At 45.6% G+C, this 13,211-nt stretch overlaps 1 protein-coding gene across 4 annotated transcripts in view; it reads left to right on the plus strand.

Moving 5' to 3' along the window:
• Positions 1-13,211, plus strand: part of LOC139566517 (voltage-gated inwardly rectifying potassium channel KCNH7-like) — a 97,984-nt gene that overhangs the window by 19,312 nt on the left and 65,461 nt on the right. For all 4 annotated transcript variants that reach the window (XM_071387816.1, XM_071387817.1, XM_071387818.1 and 1 more), the window contains exon 3: positions 1,812-1,967. In XM_071387816.1, coding sequence (XP_071243917.1) covers positions 1,812-1,967 — 156 coding nt within the window. The remainder of the gene's footprint in view (positions 1-1,811; positions 1,968-13,211) is intronic.

Genomic DNA, 13,211 nt, shown 5'->3' on the forward strand with positions numbered 1-13,211 from the left:
CACACACCCCAGCCTCCACACACACCCCAGCCTCCATACACACCCCAGCCTCCACACACACTCCAGCTTCCACACACACCCCAGCCTCCATACACACCCCAGCCTCCACACACACCCCTGTCTCCATACACATTAATTTATACTGTACAAACGCTACCCACCGAAATAACACAAAGGCTGTATAGTAAATCCTGTTTCCCCTTTAATTTGTGGCTCTGTCCTATATTGCTGGCACTGACTTACTATTAGGGCCTAGAGAATTCTGGGGCCCCAAATAGATTATGAAGCCCCAATGAGGGGAGAACATTGGTCGGTCGCTGGTGTTGTTGTTGTTGTTTGGTGACACAGACAGGAGGGGACAGGGTAGTGTTTCTTGGTCGTGTGTGTGTGTATGTGTGTGCTTACTTGCATGCGTGCGTGTGTGTGTGTGTGTGTGTGTGTGTGTCTGCGTTTGTGTGTGTGTTGTAAGTGGGTGTTTGTTGGTGTTGTAAGTGTGTGTCTACGTTTGTGTGTTGTAAGTGTGTGTTTGTTGGTGTGGTAAGTATGTGTGTGTTTTTGTAGCTCAGTTGGTAGAGCAGGGCGCTTGCAGCACCAGGGTTGTGGGTTCGATTCCCACGGGGGACCGGTATGAAAGAGGTATTAGAACGTATGCACTCACTACTGTAAGTCACTCTGAATAAGAGTGTCTGGTGAAATGTAAATGTGTGTGTTTCCTGGCGGTAATGTGTGTTTTTCATGGCGTAAAACTGTCAGGGCTGGTTGCCTCGTGGGACCATGCTGAGCTATTAATAGGCTGGCGGTGACAGCAGGACTTTGATCTGCATGCGCTTGAGAGAGAAGCACTTTAAGAGAAGAGATGCCATATGATCGATATATAAAACATACGCCTGTGACACAGGCCATGACAGAGATTCCACCTCCATTGTAGGCAGAGGAAAAGTTTAACATAATCTATTTGTCTTCACTCTCATCTCTCAGTGTCCCTCATTCATTTTGACACAGTGACCAATGGAAGCGTACTGCATGGCTTATCATTTGTAATGCACATTCAGGGTTTTCAGTGTGCTTGAAATACACCTGTGGGACTGTTTTAGTGTTGTTGTCTGCTATTTCAATCTCAATTTAACCCAGAGTGTTTGAAGTGCATCGTTTTCCTTTTTCATACGGGATGCGCCGTCCATACCCTGCCCACTGGGCTTCGATCACAAACCACCACTAACTCTTGGGGCGATGCTGCCTTGTGATGAATGGGGAACATTAACATGTTAATTACACTTGAAGGGATGACGTCGTCTCGTTTATTTGAGTCCCGGTGATGACTTAAATGTCCTTAATGAGACAGAGATTAGGTTGATTGCATCGAACCATAATTGGTATTAACACAATCCATTTTGGGGTTTCAGTGATCGCTCATCCACAGGAAGGGACTAAGAATTAGGGAGGAAGACTGAATGCATTTGACAATGAGAATCTCTTTGGATAGTATAATGTTAACAGTAATAATGTTTTACCAGCCTCAACATACTTCTGATAATAATTGATTGAATTCATATAGGGCTTCTTACTAAATACCTTTAGTTTGGAATAACACAATGTTTGCCAAATGAGGAAATTTTTTCCAAAGATGTATATCAATATTTGAGAAGATCACACACCAGAAACATTTCTCTCTTGACCTTTCCCTTCTGTTCTCTTTTTTCCCCACCTTCCTTTATCCAAACCATCCTATTTGAACAAAGATATCTAAATGTCAATGAGCATCAACTCTAGTGTGAAACCTGTGTCTCTTTTTCCTGTTTCCTGTCCCGTAGGCTCTGACTTCCTGTGTAACACCCACATCATCCCAGTGAAGAACGAGGAGGGCATGGTCATGATGTTCATCCTCAACTTTGACTACATCCTGGAGGAGGACAGCAATGACTCTCTGGAGGGACTCAACCACACGTCTCCTGCCAAAGCTGAACCAAGTGAGTAACCTGTCTATGGCAGGTAAGGGTGCTCTCGAGCGGCTAGATGTTCTTTACCATACGGCCATCAGATGTGCCACCAATGCTCCTTATAGGGCACATGTGTCACGATCGTCTATGGGTGAGAGAGAGGACCAAGGCGCAGCGTGTGCAAAATACATTCTCTTTTATTTAGAGAAGGGAAAAACACGAAACGAACACTGAATACAAACTAAACAAAACAACAAACGACCGTGAAGCTAACGACGTAAGTGCATCACACAAGCAACAAACGTTCAACATAGACAATTACCCACAAAACCCAACTGCCTATGGCTGCCTTAAATATGGCTCTCAATCAGAGACAATAAACCACAGCTGCCTCTAATTGAGAACCAATCTAGGCAGCCATAGACATACAAACACCTAGACAAGACACTGACCCATTAAACGTACAAATCCCTAGACAAACCAAAACACATACATTCCCCATGTCACACCCTGACCTAACTAAAATAATAATGAAAACAAAGATAACTAAGGCCAGGGTGTGACAGTACCCCCCCCCCCCCCAAAGGTGCGGACTCCGACCGCACAACCTGACATTGAAGGGGAGGGTCCGGGGTGGGCCTTATTATGGCGGCGGCTCGGGTGCGGGACGTGGCCCCCACTCCACCATTGTCAATACCCGCTTTGGTGGCTCTGGTAGATCCTGGCTGACTGGCGGCTTTGGAAGATCCTGGCTGGCTGGCGACTCTGGCTGCTCATGGCTGGCTGGCGACTGGCTGCTCATGGCTGGCTGGCGACTCTGGCTGCTCATGGCTGGCTGGCGACTCTGGCTGCTCATGGCTGGCTGGCGACTCTGGCTGCTCATGGCTGGCTGGCGACTCTGGCTGCTCATGGCTGGCTGGCGACTCTGGCTGCTCATGGCTGGCTGGCGACTGGCTGCTCATGGCTGGCTGACGGCTCTGGCTGCTCATGGCTGGCGGACGGCTCTGGCTGATCCTGTCTGGCGGACGGCTCTGGCTGATCCTGTCTGGCGGACGCTCTGGCTGATCCTGTCTGGCGGACGGCTCTGACTGATCCTGTCTGGCGGACGGCTCTGGCTGATCCTGCCTGGCGGACGGCTCTGGCTGATCCTGTCTGGCGGACGGCTCTGGCTGATCCTGTCTGGCGGGCGGCTCTGGCTGATCCTGTCTGGCGGACGGCTCTGGCTGATCCTGTCTGGCAGACGGCTCTAGCGGCTCGGGACAGACGGGCAGCTCTGACGGCTCGGGACAGACGGGCAGCTCTGACGGTGCTTGGCAGACGGGCAGCTCTGACGGTGCTTGGCAGACGGGCAGCTCAGACGGTGCTTGGCAGACGGGCAGCTCAGACGGTGCTTGGCAGACGGGCAGCTCAGACGGTGCTTGGCAGACGGGCAGCTCAGACGGTGCTTGGCAGACGGGCAGCTCTGACGGTGCTTGGCAGACGGGCAGCTCTGGCCGGCTGAGGCACACTGTATGCCTGGTGCGTGGTGCCGGAACTGGAGGTACCGGGCTAAGGACACGCACCTTCAGGCTAGTGCGGGGAGAAGGAACAGGGCATACTGGACCCTGGAGACGCACATTAGGCCTAGTGCGTGGTGCCGGCACTGGTGGTACCGGGCTGGGGACACGCATCTCAGGGCTAGTGCGGGGAGAAGGAACAGGGCATACTGGACCCTGGAGACGCACATTAGGCCTAGTGCGTGGTGCCGGCACTGGTGGTACCGGGCTGGGGACACGCATCTCAGGGCTAGTGCGGGGAGCAGCAACAGGACGCACAGGACTCTGGAGACGCACAGGAGGCGTGGTGCGTGGTGTAGGCACTGGTGGTAATGGGCTGGAGACACGCACCATAGGGCTAGTGCGTGGAGGAGGAACAGGGCTCTGGAGACGCACAGGAAGCCTGGTGCATGGTGTAGGCACTGGTGGTACTGGGTTGGGGCGGGGAGGTGGCGCCGGAAATACCGGACCGTGCAGGCTTACTGGCTCCCTTGAGCACTGAGCCTGCCCAACCTTACCTGGTTGTATGCTCCCCGTCGCCCGACCAGTGCGGGGAGGTGGACTAACCCGCACCGGCCTATGTAGGCGAACCGGGGACACCATGCGTAAGGCTGGTGCCATGTAAGCCGGCCCGAGGAGACGCACTGGAGACCAGACGCGTTGAGCCGGCTTCATGGCACCTGGCTCAATACTCAATCTAGCCCGGCCGATACGAGGAGCTGGTATGTACCGCACCGGGCTATGCACACGTACAGGAGACACCATGCGCTCTACTGCGTGACACGGTGTCTGCCCGTACTCTCGCTCTCCACGGTAAGTACAGGGAGTAGGCGCAGGTCTCCTACCTGACTTCGCCACACCCCCTTTTAGCCACCCCCCAAGACATTTTTGGGTTGTACTCGCGGGCTTCCAGCCTTGCTTCCGTGCTGCCTCCTCATATCGCCTCCTCTCGGCTTTAGCTGCCTCCAGCTCTTCACGAGGGAGGCGATATTCTCCCGGTTGTGCCCAAGGTCCCTTTCCATCCAATATCTCCTCCCATGTCCATGAATCCTTTATGCGCTGCTCCCGTTGCTGCTTTACACGCTGCTTGGTCCGATTCAGGTGGGTAATTCTGTCACGATCGTCTATGGGTGAGAGAGAGGACCAAGGCGCAGCGTGTTCAAAATACATTCTCTTTTATTTAGAGAAGGGAAAAACACGAAACGAACACTGAATACAAACTAAACAAAACAACAAACGACCGTGAAGCTAACGACGTAAGTGCATAGACAAGCAACAAACATAGACAATTACCCACAAAACCCAACAATCTAAAACAAAAATCCAGAAAATCACATTGTATGATTTTTAAGAATGAATTTGCATTTTATTGCATGACATAAGTATTTGATACATCAGAAAAGCAGAACTTAATATTTGGTACAGAAACCTTTGTTTGCAATAACAGAGATCATACGTTTCCTGTAGTTCTTGACCAGGTTTGCACACAATGCAGCAGGAATTTTGGCCCACTCCTCCACACAGACCTTCTCCAGATCCTTCAGGTTTCGGGGCTGTCGCTGGGCAATACGGACTTTCAGCTCCCTCCAAAGATTTTCTATTGGGTTCAGGTCTGGAGACTGGCTAGGCCACTCCAGGACCTTGAGATGCTTCTTACGGAGCCACTCCTTAGTTGCCCTGGCTGTGTGTTTCGGGTTGTTGTCATGCTGGAAGACCCAGCCACGACCCATCTTTAATGCTCTTACTGAGGGAAGGAGGTTGTTGGCCAAGATCTCGTGATACATGGCCCCATCCATCCTCCCCTCAATACGGTGCAGTCGTCCTGTCCCCTTTGCAGAAAAGCATCCCCAAAGAATGATGTTTCCACCTCCATGCTTCACGGTTGGGATGGTGTTCTTGGGGTTGTACTCATCCTTCTTCTTCCTCCAAACACGGCGAGTGGAGTTTAGACCAAAAAGCTCTATTTTTGTCATCAGACCACATGACCGTCTCCCATTCCTCCTCTGGATCATCCAGATGGTCATTGGCAAACTTCAGACGGGCCTGGACATGCGCTGGCTTGAGCAGGGGGACCTTGCATGCGCTGCAGGATTTTAATCCATGACGGCGTAGTGTGTTACTAATGGTTTTCTTTGAGACTGTGGTCCCAGCTCTCTTCAGGTCATTGACCAGGTCCTGCCGTGTAGTTCTGGGCTGATCCCTCACCTTCCTCATGATCATTGATGCCCCACAAGGTGAGATCTTGCATGGAGCCCCAGACCGAGGGTGATTGACCGTCATCTTGAACTTCTTCCATTTTCTAATAATTGCGCCAACAGTTGTTGCCTTCTCACCAAGCAGCTTGCCTATTGTCCTGTAGCCCATCCCAGCCTTGTGCAGGTCTACAATTTTATCCCTGATGTCCTTACACGGCTCTCTGGTCTTGGCCATTGTGGAGAGGTTGGAGTCTGTTTCATTGAGTGTGTTGACAGGTGTCTTTTATACAGGTAACGAGTTCAAACAGGTGCAGTTAATACAGGTAATGAGTGGCGAACAGGAGGGCTTCTTAAAGAAAAACTAACAGGTCTGTGAGACCCGAAATTCTTACTGGTTGGTAGGTGATCAAATACTTATGTCATGCAATAAAATGCAAATGAATTACTTAAAAATCATACAATGTTATTTTCTGGATTTTTGTTTTAGATTCAGTCTCTCACAGTTGAAGTGTACCTATGATAAAAATTGCAGACCTCTACATGCTTTGTAAGTAGGAAAACCTGCAAAATCGGCAGTGTGTCAAATACTTGTTCTCCCCACTGTATATATTATTTATTTTAATCCCAGCAACCGTCCACGCAGTACCTGAATAGGCCGTCATTGTAAATAAGAATTTGTTCTGAACTGACTTGCCTAGTTAAATAAATGTTAAATAAATACAAATGAAAAGTGTTGGCAATGTTTAATACATGGGGAATTCCCTTTGGTTGTGGGGATACCTTGGTATTTGTAATACTGTTACATGCAAACCACACCGGCCACGTTGTGCATGTGAGCGAGCGTTGCAAAATAAATGTGCACATACATTTTATTCAATCATTTCACCCACACCGCTCGTGTTAGTAAACGAGCTTCTGCGTAGCCAAGCGCTAAAATACAACTTGGATCTATTTGAGATGCTTTGCGTGCTGCAAGTCCATTCCTTATTGGATATTAGGAAGATACAAACCCACGTGGGTGCTTGAAAGACAAACACGGAGAGATGAATCAAAGATAACTAACTAACTACCTTTCCCTTTTTATCTATGGATTAATCGTCGGAGTAGAGAAACACGTTTTTGTATGTCTCTGTGTCAAAATTCTTCAAATAACCAGCTAAAAATAAGACTGTGTGCTTGTCAGGTAAAATAATAACCCAATGTTCATATCCCATGACAAATTAGCTAGCAACAGCAACTAGCTAAATGTTTTAACATGGCCCCAAATTAATATAGTTGGTTCACAGTTTTCATATTTTAACAGGCGTGTTATGAACGCGTCTGGTGTAGATTAACAAAATCAAATGTCCGGTTTGTATGAAAGACACTTGGCCTTTGTTTTTTGTCATCCCCAGATCTACAGTAGTCCCATCATGTGTTCACCGCTCACTTGACCTTGTGAACTACTGTACACCCACAGATATTCCTCGGCTTGGCAGGGCTGTCTCTCTCTAATGCTTCCCAGTGGTGCTGTACTTGCTCTCATTGCTTCCTCTTCAGGCATTGACATGTAAAATGGCCCCCACAGACCCAGAGAGAGGTCATCCCTTAGATCAGAGTAATTGGAGGCCCTTACAGGCTTTAGTGCTTTAGAGAGAGAGACAGAGTGTGTGTGTGTGTGTGTGTGTGTGTGTGTGTGTGTGTGTGTGTGTGTGTGTGTGTGTGTGTGTGTGTGTGTGTGTGTGTGTGTGTGTGTGTGTGTGTGTGTGTGTGTGTGTGTGTGTGTGTGTGTGTGTGTGTGTGTGTGTGTGTGTGTGTGTGTCTCTCTCTCTCTCTCTCTCTCTCTGGGGCCTAAGCTTCTCTTCCTTTATATATATTTTTGTAATAGTAATATCATTTATTTGAATTTTATTTCACCTTTATTTAACGAGGTAGGCTAGTTGAGAACAAGTTCTCATTACAAAAACATCATACAGTGGACACCTAACCTAAGCCAATAGGCCTATGCATGCCCCTGATGCATGTAGTGCTCAACGCTCTGACAGCTGAACCGTGAAGTGGACAATTATTTTATTTAGGAAAGTAAAAACCAATAAAACAATAGGCTATAAAGTTTTGCACATGCTACACATCAAAACACAAGGAATACTGTTTTGTAATTTGTTATAAACTGTTTTTAGGGACATGTAAATGTAGCTCATTTGACCAAAATCCCTTGTTTATTGATAGTGCTGGCTGCGTGGGTGGACGCCCTAATCGGTTACGCAACCATTGCAAATGATTGACCGGTAAATATATCAAATGTCCGATAAATTAAAACCTTCCCAGTCATTTTGTCCGGCGCCAGATTTTCCTAACGGAAGCCCTGATATATAGTGCCTTCGGAAAGTATTCAGACCCCTTGACTTTTTCCACATTTTGTAAGGTTATGGGCTTATTCTAAAATATATATTTTTGAAACGTCCCTCATCAAGCTACACACAATACCCCATAATGACAAAGCGAAAACAGGTTTTAGACATTTTTGCTATAATTTTTTTTTTTTTTTTTACTTAAAAGATATATTACATTTACATAAGTATTCAGACCCTTTACTCAGTACTTTGTTGAAGCACCTTTGGCAGTGATTACAGCCTCGAGTCTTCTTGGGTATGATGCTACAAGCTTGGCACACCTGTATTTGGGGAGTTTCTCTTATTCTTCTCTGCAGATCCTCAGATATGTTCGATCGGGTTCAAGTCCGGGCTCTGACTGGGGCACTCAAGGACATTCAGAGACTTGTCCCGAAGGCACTCCTGCGTTGTCTTGGTTGTGTGCTTAGGGTCGTTGTCCTGTTGGAAGGTGAAACTTCATCCCAGTCAAAGGTCCTGAGCACTCTGGAGCATTAAGGATCTCTCTGTACTTTGCTCCGTTCATCTTTGCCGCGATCCTGACTAGTCTCCCAGTCCTTGCTTCTGAAAAACATCCCCATAGCATGATGCTGCCACCACCACCATGCTTCACCGTAGGGATGGTGCCAGGTTTCCTCCAGACGTGACGCTTGGTATTCATCGGACCAGAGAATCATGTTTCTCATGGTCTGAGAGTCTTTTGGTGCCTTTTGGCAAACTCCAAGCGAGCGTCATGAGCCTTTTACTGAGGAGTGGCTCCGTCTGGCCACTCTACCATAAAGACCTGATTGGTGGAGTGCTGCAGAGATGGTTGTCCTTCTGGAAGGTTATCTCACCTACACAGAGGAACTCTAAAGCTCTGTCAGAGTGACCATCGGGTTCTTGGTCACCCTGACCACGGCCCTTCTCCAACCAATTTCTCTGTTTGGGGGCCAGCTCTAGGAAGTCTTGGTGGTTCCAAACTTTTTTCCATTTAAGAATGATGGAGGCCACTGTGTTATTGGGGACCTTCAATGCTGCAGAAATGTTCTGGTACCCTTCCCCAGATCTGTGCCTCGACACTCCTGTCTCGGAGCTCTATGGACAATTTCTTCGACCTCATGGCTTGGTTTTTGCTCTGACATGCACTGTCAACTGTGGGACCTTAAATAGACAGGTGTGTTCCTTTCCAAATAATGTCCAATCAATTAGATTTACCACATCACAATCAAGTTGTAGAAACATCTCAAGGATGATCAATAGAAAGAGGATTCACCTGAGCTCAATTTCTAGTCTCATAGAAAAGGGTCTGAATACTTATGTAAATAAGGTATTTCTGTTTTTTGTTTTTAATACATTTGCAAAAATGTTTAAAAACCTGTTTTTGCTTTGTCATTATGGGGTATTGTGTTTAGATTTCGAAGGATAAAAAAAAAATATATATTAATATAAGGCTGTAATGTAACAAAATGTGGAAAAAGTTGAGGGGTCTGAATACTTTCCAAAGGCACTGTTTCCAATTATGAAGATGAAGCATTGGCTACTCATCTGTGATGGTCCATGTGCTTGTACCAATATCTCAGATAAACTACTTTGAAAAATACTGCTGTTTGCTCAGAATCACTTAATTGTTGAAAATGTTTTTGTTAGCTTCAGATTAGTCTTCTCTTTTCAGCAGTGGGCGTTTGCTTTCGAATTTTGACATGAAGTATTTTGAAATTTGCAAAAGGTAAATTTACAGCCGCAACCAGCCATAGAAATATAATCCATAGATGGTAGTTCCCATTCAAGTCAGGACTGGCAGCCATTGCTTGTGTACCCATGAATTTAACAGTCAAGTGCCAGGGTAAGAGGTTCCAAAATCCTTCAAAGGAGGATTTTGGCCACAACGCAACAAGCTGTTCTTTATTTGGCACACGTGCAGCCCAAATTGCAGCCTTCCAAACTGTAAGTGCTTGTGATAAAACGTAATCTCCAGCTATTTGTTAGACGCTATTGATCCTCCGTAGCTATGTTATGCTCGCTAGTATTTTGATTTATTTTATGTATGCCGGTTCAGACAGGAGAAATATAATTTTGGAGAGAAATATTTTTATAGCTGCTGTTCTTATAAGGGTCTCACTCCCAGTTCCTCAAAAGCACCTCTGCCAAAAGTGTGGGGTGGGCAATCCCATAATTGAATGGGGCATGAAAATAAATCAGGCCTATCTGAATTTCTAAACAGCCCAGCAGTGTGAATGCTGCTGTCAGACTGATTCATTTACAAGGTGGAGTCTTGCTCTGCACACCCACCTTGGCTCTCTCCTTCTCTCAAAGCCTCTTTTAAACTGGTACAGGGAAATTATCGTTTTCGCACTTTGGCGATTTAGGTTGGAACATTTAGCCCTTGTACATTTCAGGACATCATTTTTTCCTCATTCTTCCAGAGGAATTGTTCCTGTTCCTCTGTTAGCAGATAGATGATGGTCATGACTCATAGCGGTCCCTGCATAACTAAAGACCACAATTAGACCTGGTCCAATACAGAATTCTGTTACGCATCACCCTCTGTGGTTTAGGGCAAAAACCGGATGCAATGGAAAGAGAGCCTGTGATACGTCTTCCGCTTTTGTAAGTTAACAAGGGAACGCTCCATCTTAACTCCTCCACATTTACTGGATTGGTTCAACAGTGCAGAAAAGAACCTCCCCCGACAGTCATTTTTTTCTTGTCGTGCCAGAAAGAAAGAAACGCAGTTCAAGCGTTTCTTTTACACCTGCTACGTTAGGTTAGCCATGCAGAAATGCTACTACATGAACATTGATTAAGCCCCATGCACACACGTTACGTAAGGGTCGGGCGAGGGAGTCAGAGAGAGAATGATGCTGTGGCCTTAGTTTGACCTAGAGGGTGCTCGGCCATGCATTAGGTGCTGCTGCTACAGTATGTATTGCTGCTTTGTAGCGTGTTTGTCAACCATAGTCTAATTTCACACCCAATCTTAGTCGGTTTTCTCTTTGTTTTGATCAGGGTTGCTGGAAATGGTGCTTGGTATGGACCCATTAATGGCATTGATGGTTGGATGTTTGAGAGCCAATAGGATGTATTGCCAGCGGTCAGTCATGTCTCTTTGGCTTTGTGTCGTAAGGGTGGAGATGTCAAGGAAATGTTTCCATTACTTGTTGAGATGAGCGAATGTACAGAGGCGGTCATTCAATGTTATGGGCATATCCATGTGATGTTGAAGTACTATTCATTCACCCTTGGGGTGCTTCTGACGACATTGACTTCTACACTCTTAGAAAAAAGTTTTCCAAAACGGTTCTTGGTGGAGGTGTATTTTTATTTAACAAGGCAAGTTGGTTAAGAACAAATTGTTATTTACAATGATGGCCTACCCCAGCCAAACCCAGTGACACCTCTTGCACCGAGATGCAGTGCCTTAGACCACTGCGCCACTCTGGAGCAGTTCTACCAAGAACCGTTTTCATCTGAAGAGCCCTTCTTGGAACCCTTCTTGGGTTCTTTGAAAGGCAAAGGATTCTACCTAGAACCTTTTTTATACTAATAACTGTTTTTGGAAGATTTTTTTTTAATGATTATTTGAAAGCCAAGAAGGATTCTTTGGAAGGCAAGAATGATTCTACATAAAAACCCTTCTGGATCTGAATAAGCTTTTTCATTTTAATATTTTTCTTTATTTCTGAGCATGAGTGTTTACCTCAGTGTTTACACTTTAACATCAGGAGTTTGAGTAATCTTATAAGTTTAAAAAGATAGGTCTGAGAATGTTTTGAACTGTACCTATAATGGGAATATTTGTGCATGTATCTGGTATTCTCTTAATCATTTTACATAAACAGTACTGAGAGTTGATATCTTTTCCATGATTTCTGTCTTTCAAATTTGTATTTTCTGCAATATTACTGAGCAGAGAGTAAGAGAATAGAAGGGAGTGTGAGTGAACCAGCACACTCCCTTCTATTGTATGGTACAGCAAATTGGCCGGTTTTACCAAGTGTAGATTTTTCAGTGTAACATTTATAGTGTTGATTCAGGTGCTTTTGTCAATAGGGGGTGCTGTTAGCACTTTTATTTTTTTGACATTGCCAAATTATGCTCGTACAATATGCATATTATTGTTATTATTGGATAGAAAACACTCTCTAGTTTCTATAACCGTTGGAATTATGTCTCTGAGTGGAACAGAACTCTATCTACAGCACTTTTCCTGACAGGGAGTGAGATTTCAGAAATCTTGGCCTCTGGTCCCAGGTCAGTTTTAATGTCCCTGTGAATGCTATGAGGATACAAACACTGCCTACACCTTCCTCTAGATGTCAGTAAGTGGTGACAATTTGAATGGAGTCGATTGCGCAATCAGGGCCTGTATAAAACACCAAAGGCCGGAAGTAGCTTTCCTTTGGACCCTGCGCTGGACGCAAGAATGACGTTGGACCGACCTCTTTCCAAGCCTTGGTTTAGCCAGTAATATATCGCCGGTCATGTTTTTACTTGTTATAGGTGTTAAAAACATCATAAGGTAGTTAATTTAAACCGTTTTATAGCAATTTATATCCGTTTAGTGCGATTTTGAGGCATTTATTTGTGACGCCCTTCCATGAGCTGGGCACGTTTCCTGTACATACCGAACGTTATTGGCCATTTCGACGGGACAAGAGGACATCTTTCGACCAAAAGACGATTAGACCGGAGAAAGGATACATTGCCCAAGATTCTGATGGAAGAACAGCTCATAGTAAGAACTATTTATGATGATAAATCGCTGTTCTGTTGAAGAATTTTAAACGCATATATCGCCATTTTGTTATGTGTAGCTTCGCTTTGGCGGACCCGGTATTGCACAGTAAGGATAATTTTAGAAATGTAAGTCAGCGATTGCATTAAGAACTAATTTGTCTTTCGATTCCTGTCAACCCTGTATTTTTTAGTCAAGTTTATGATTAGCTATCGATTAGACTAGATCACTCTCAAAGATAGCGCCCGACATTTTCAGGCCAGTTTTGCTACTATTCTCATTGTATAACCACGTTTTTTTGTGGCTAAATATGCACATTTTCGAACAAACTCTATATGTATGTTGTAATATGATGTTACAGGAGTGTCATCGGAAGAATTCTGAGAAGGTTAGTGAAAAAATTTATATATTTTGGTGATCATAACGTTATCGCTCCCGTTGCCTTGAATTCATGCTGG

The sequence above is a fragment of the Salvelinus alpinus genome, chromosome 38 (assembly GCF_045679555.1).
Source record: "Salvelinus alpinus chromosome 38, SLU_Salpinus.1, whole genome shotgun sequence".
In the NCBI taxonomy this organism is placed as follows: Eukaryota; Metazoa; Chordata; class Actinopteri; order Salmoniformes; family Salmonidae; genus Salvelinus; species Salvelinus alpinus.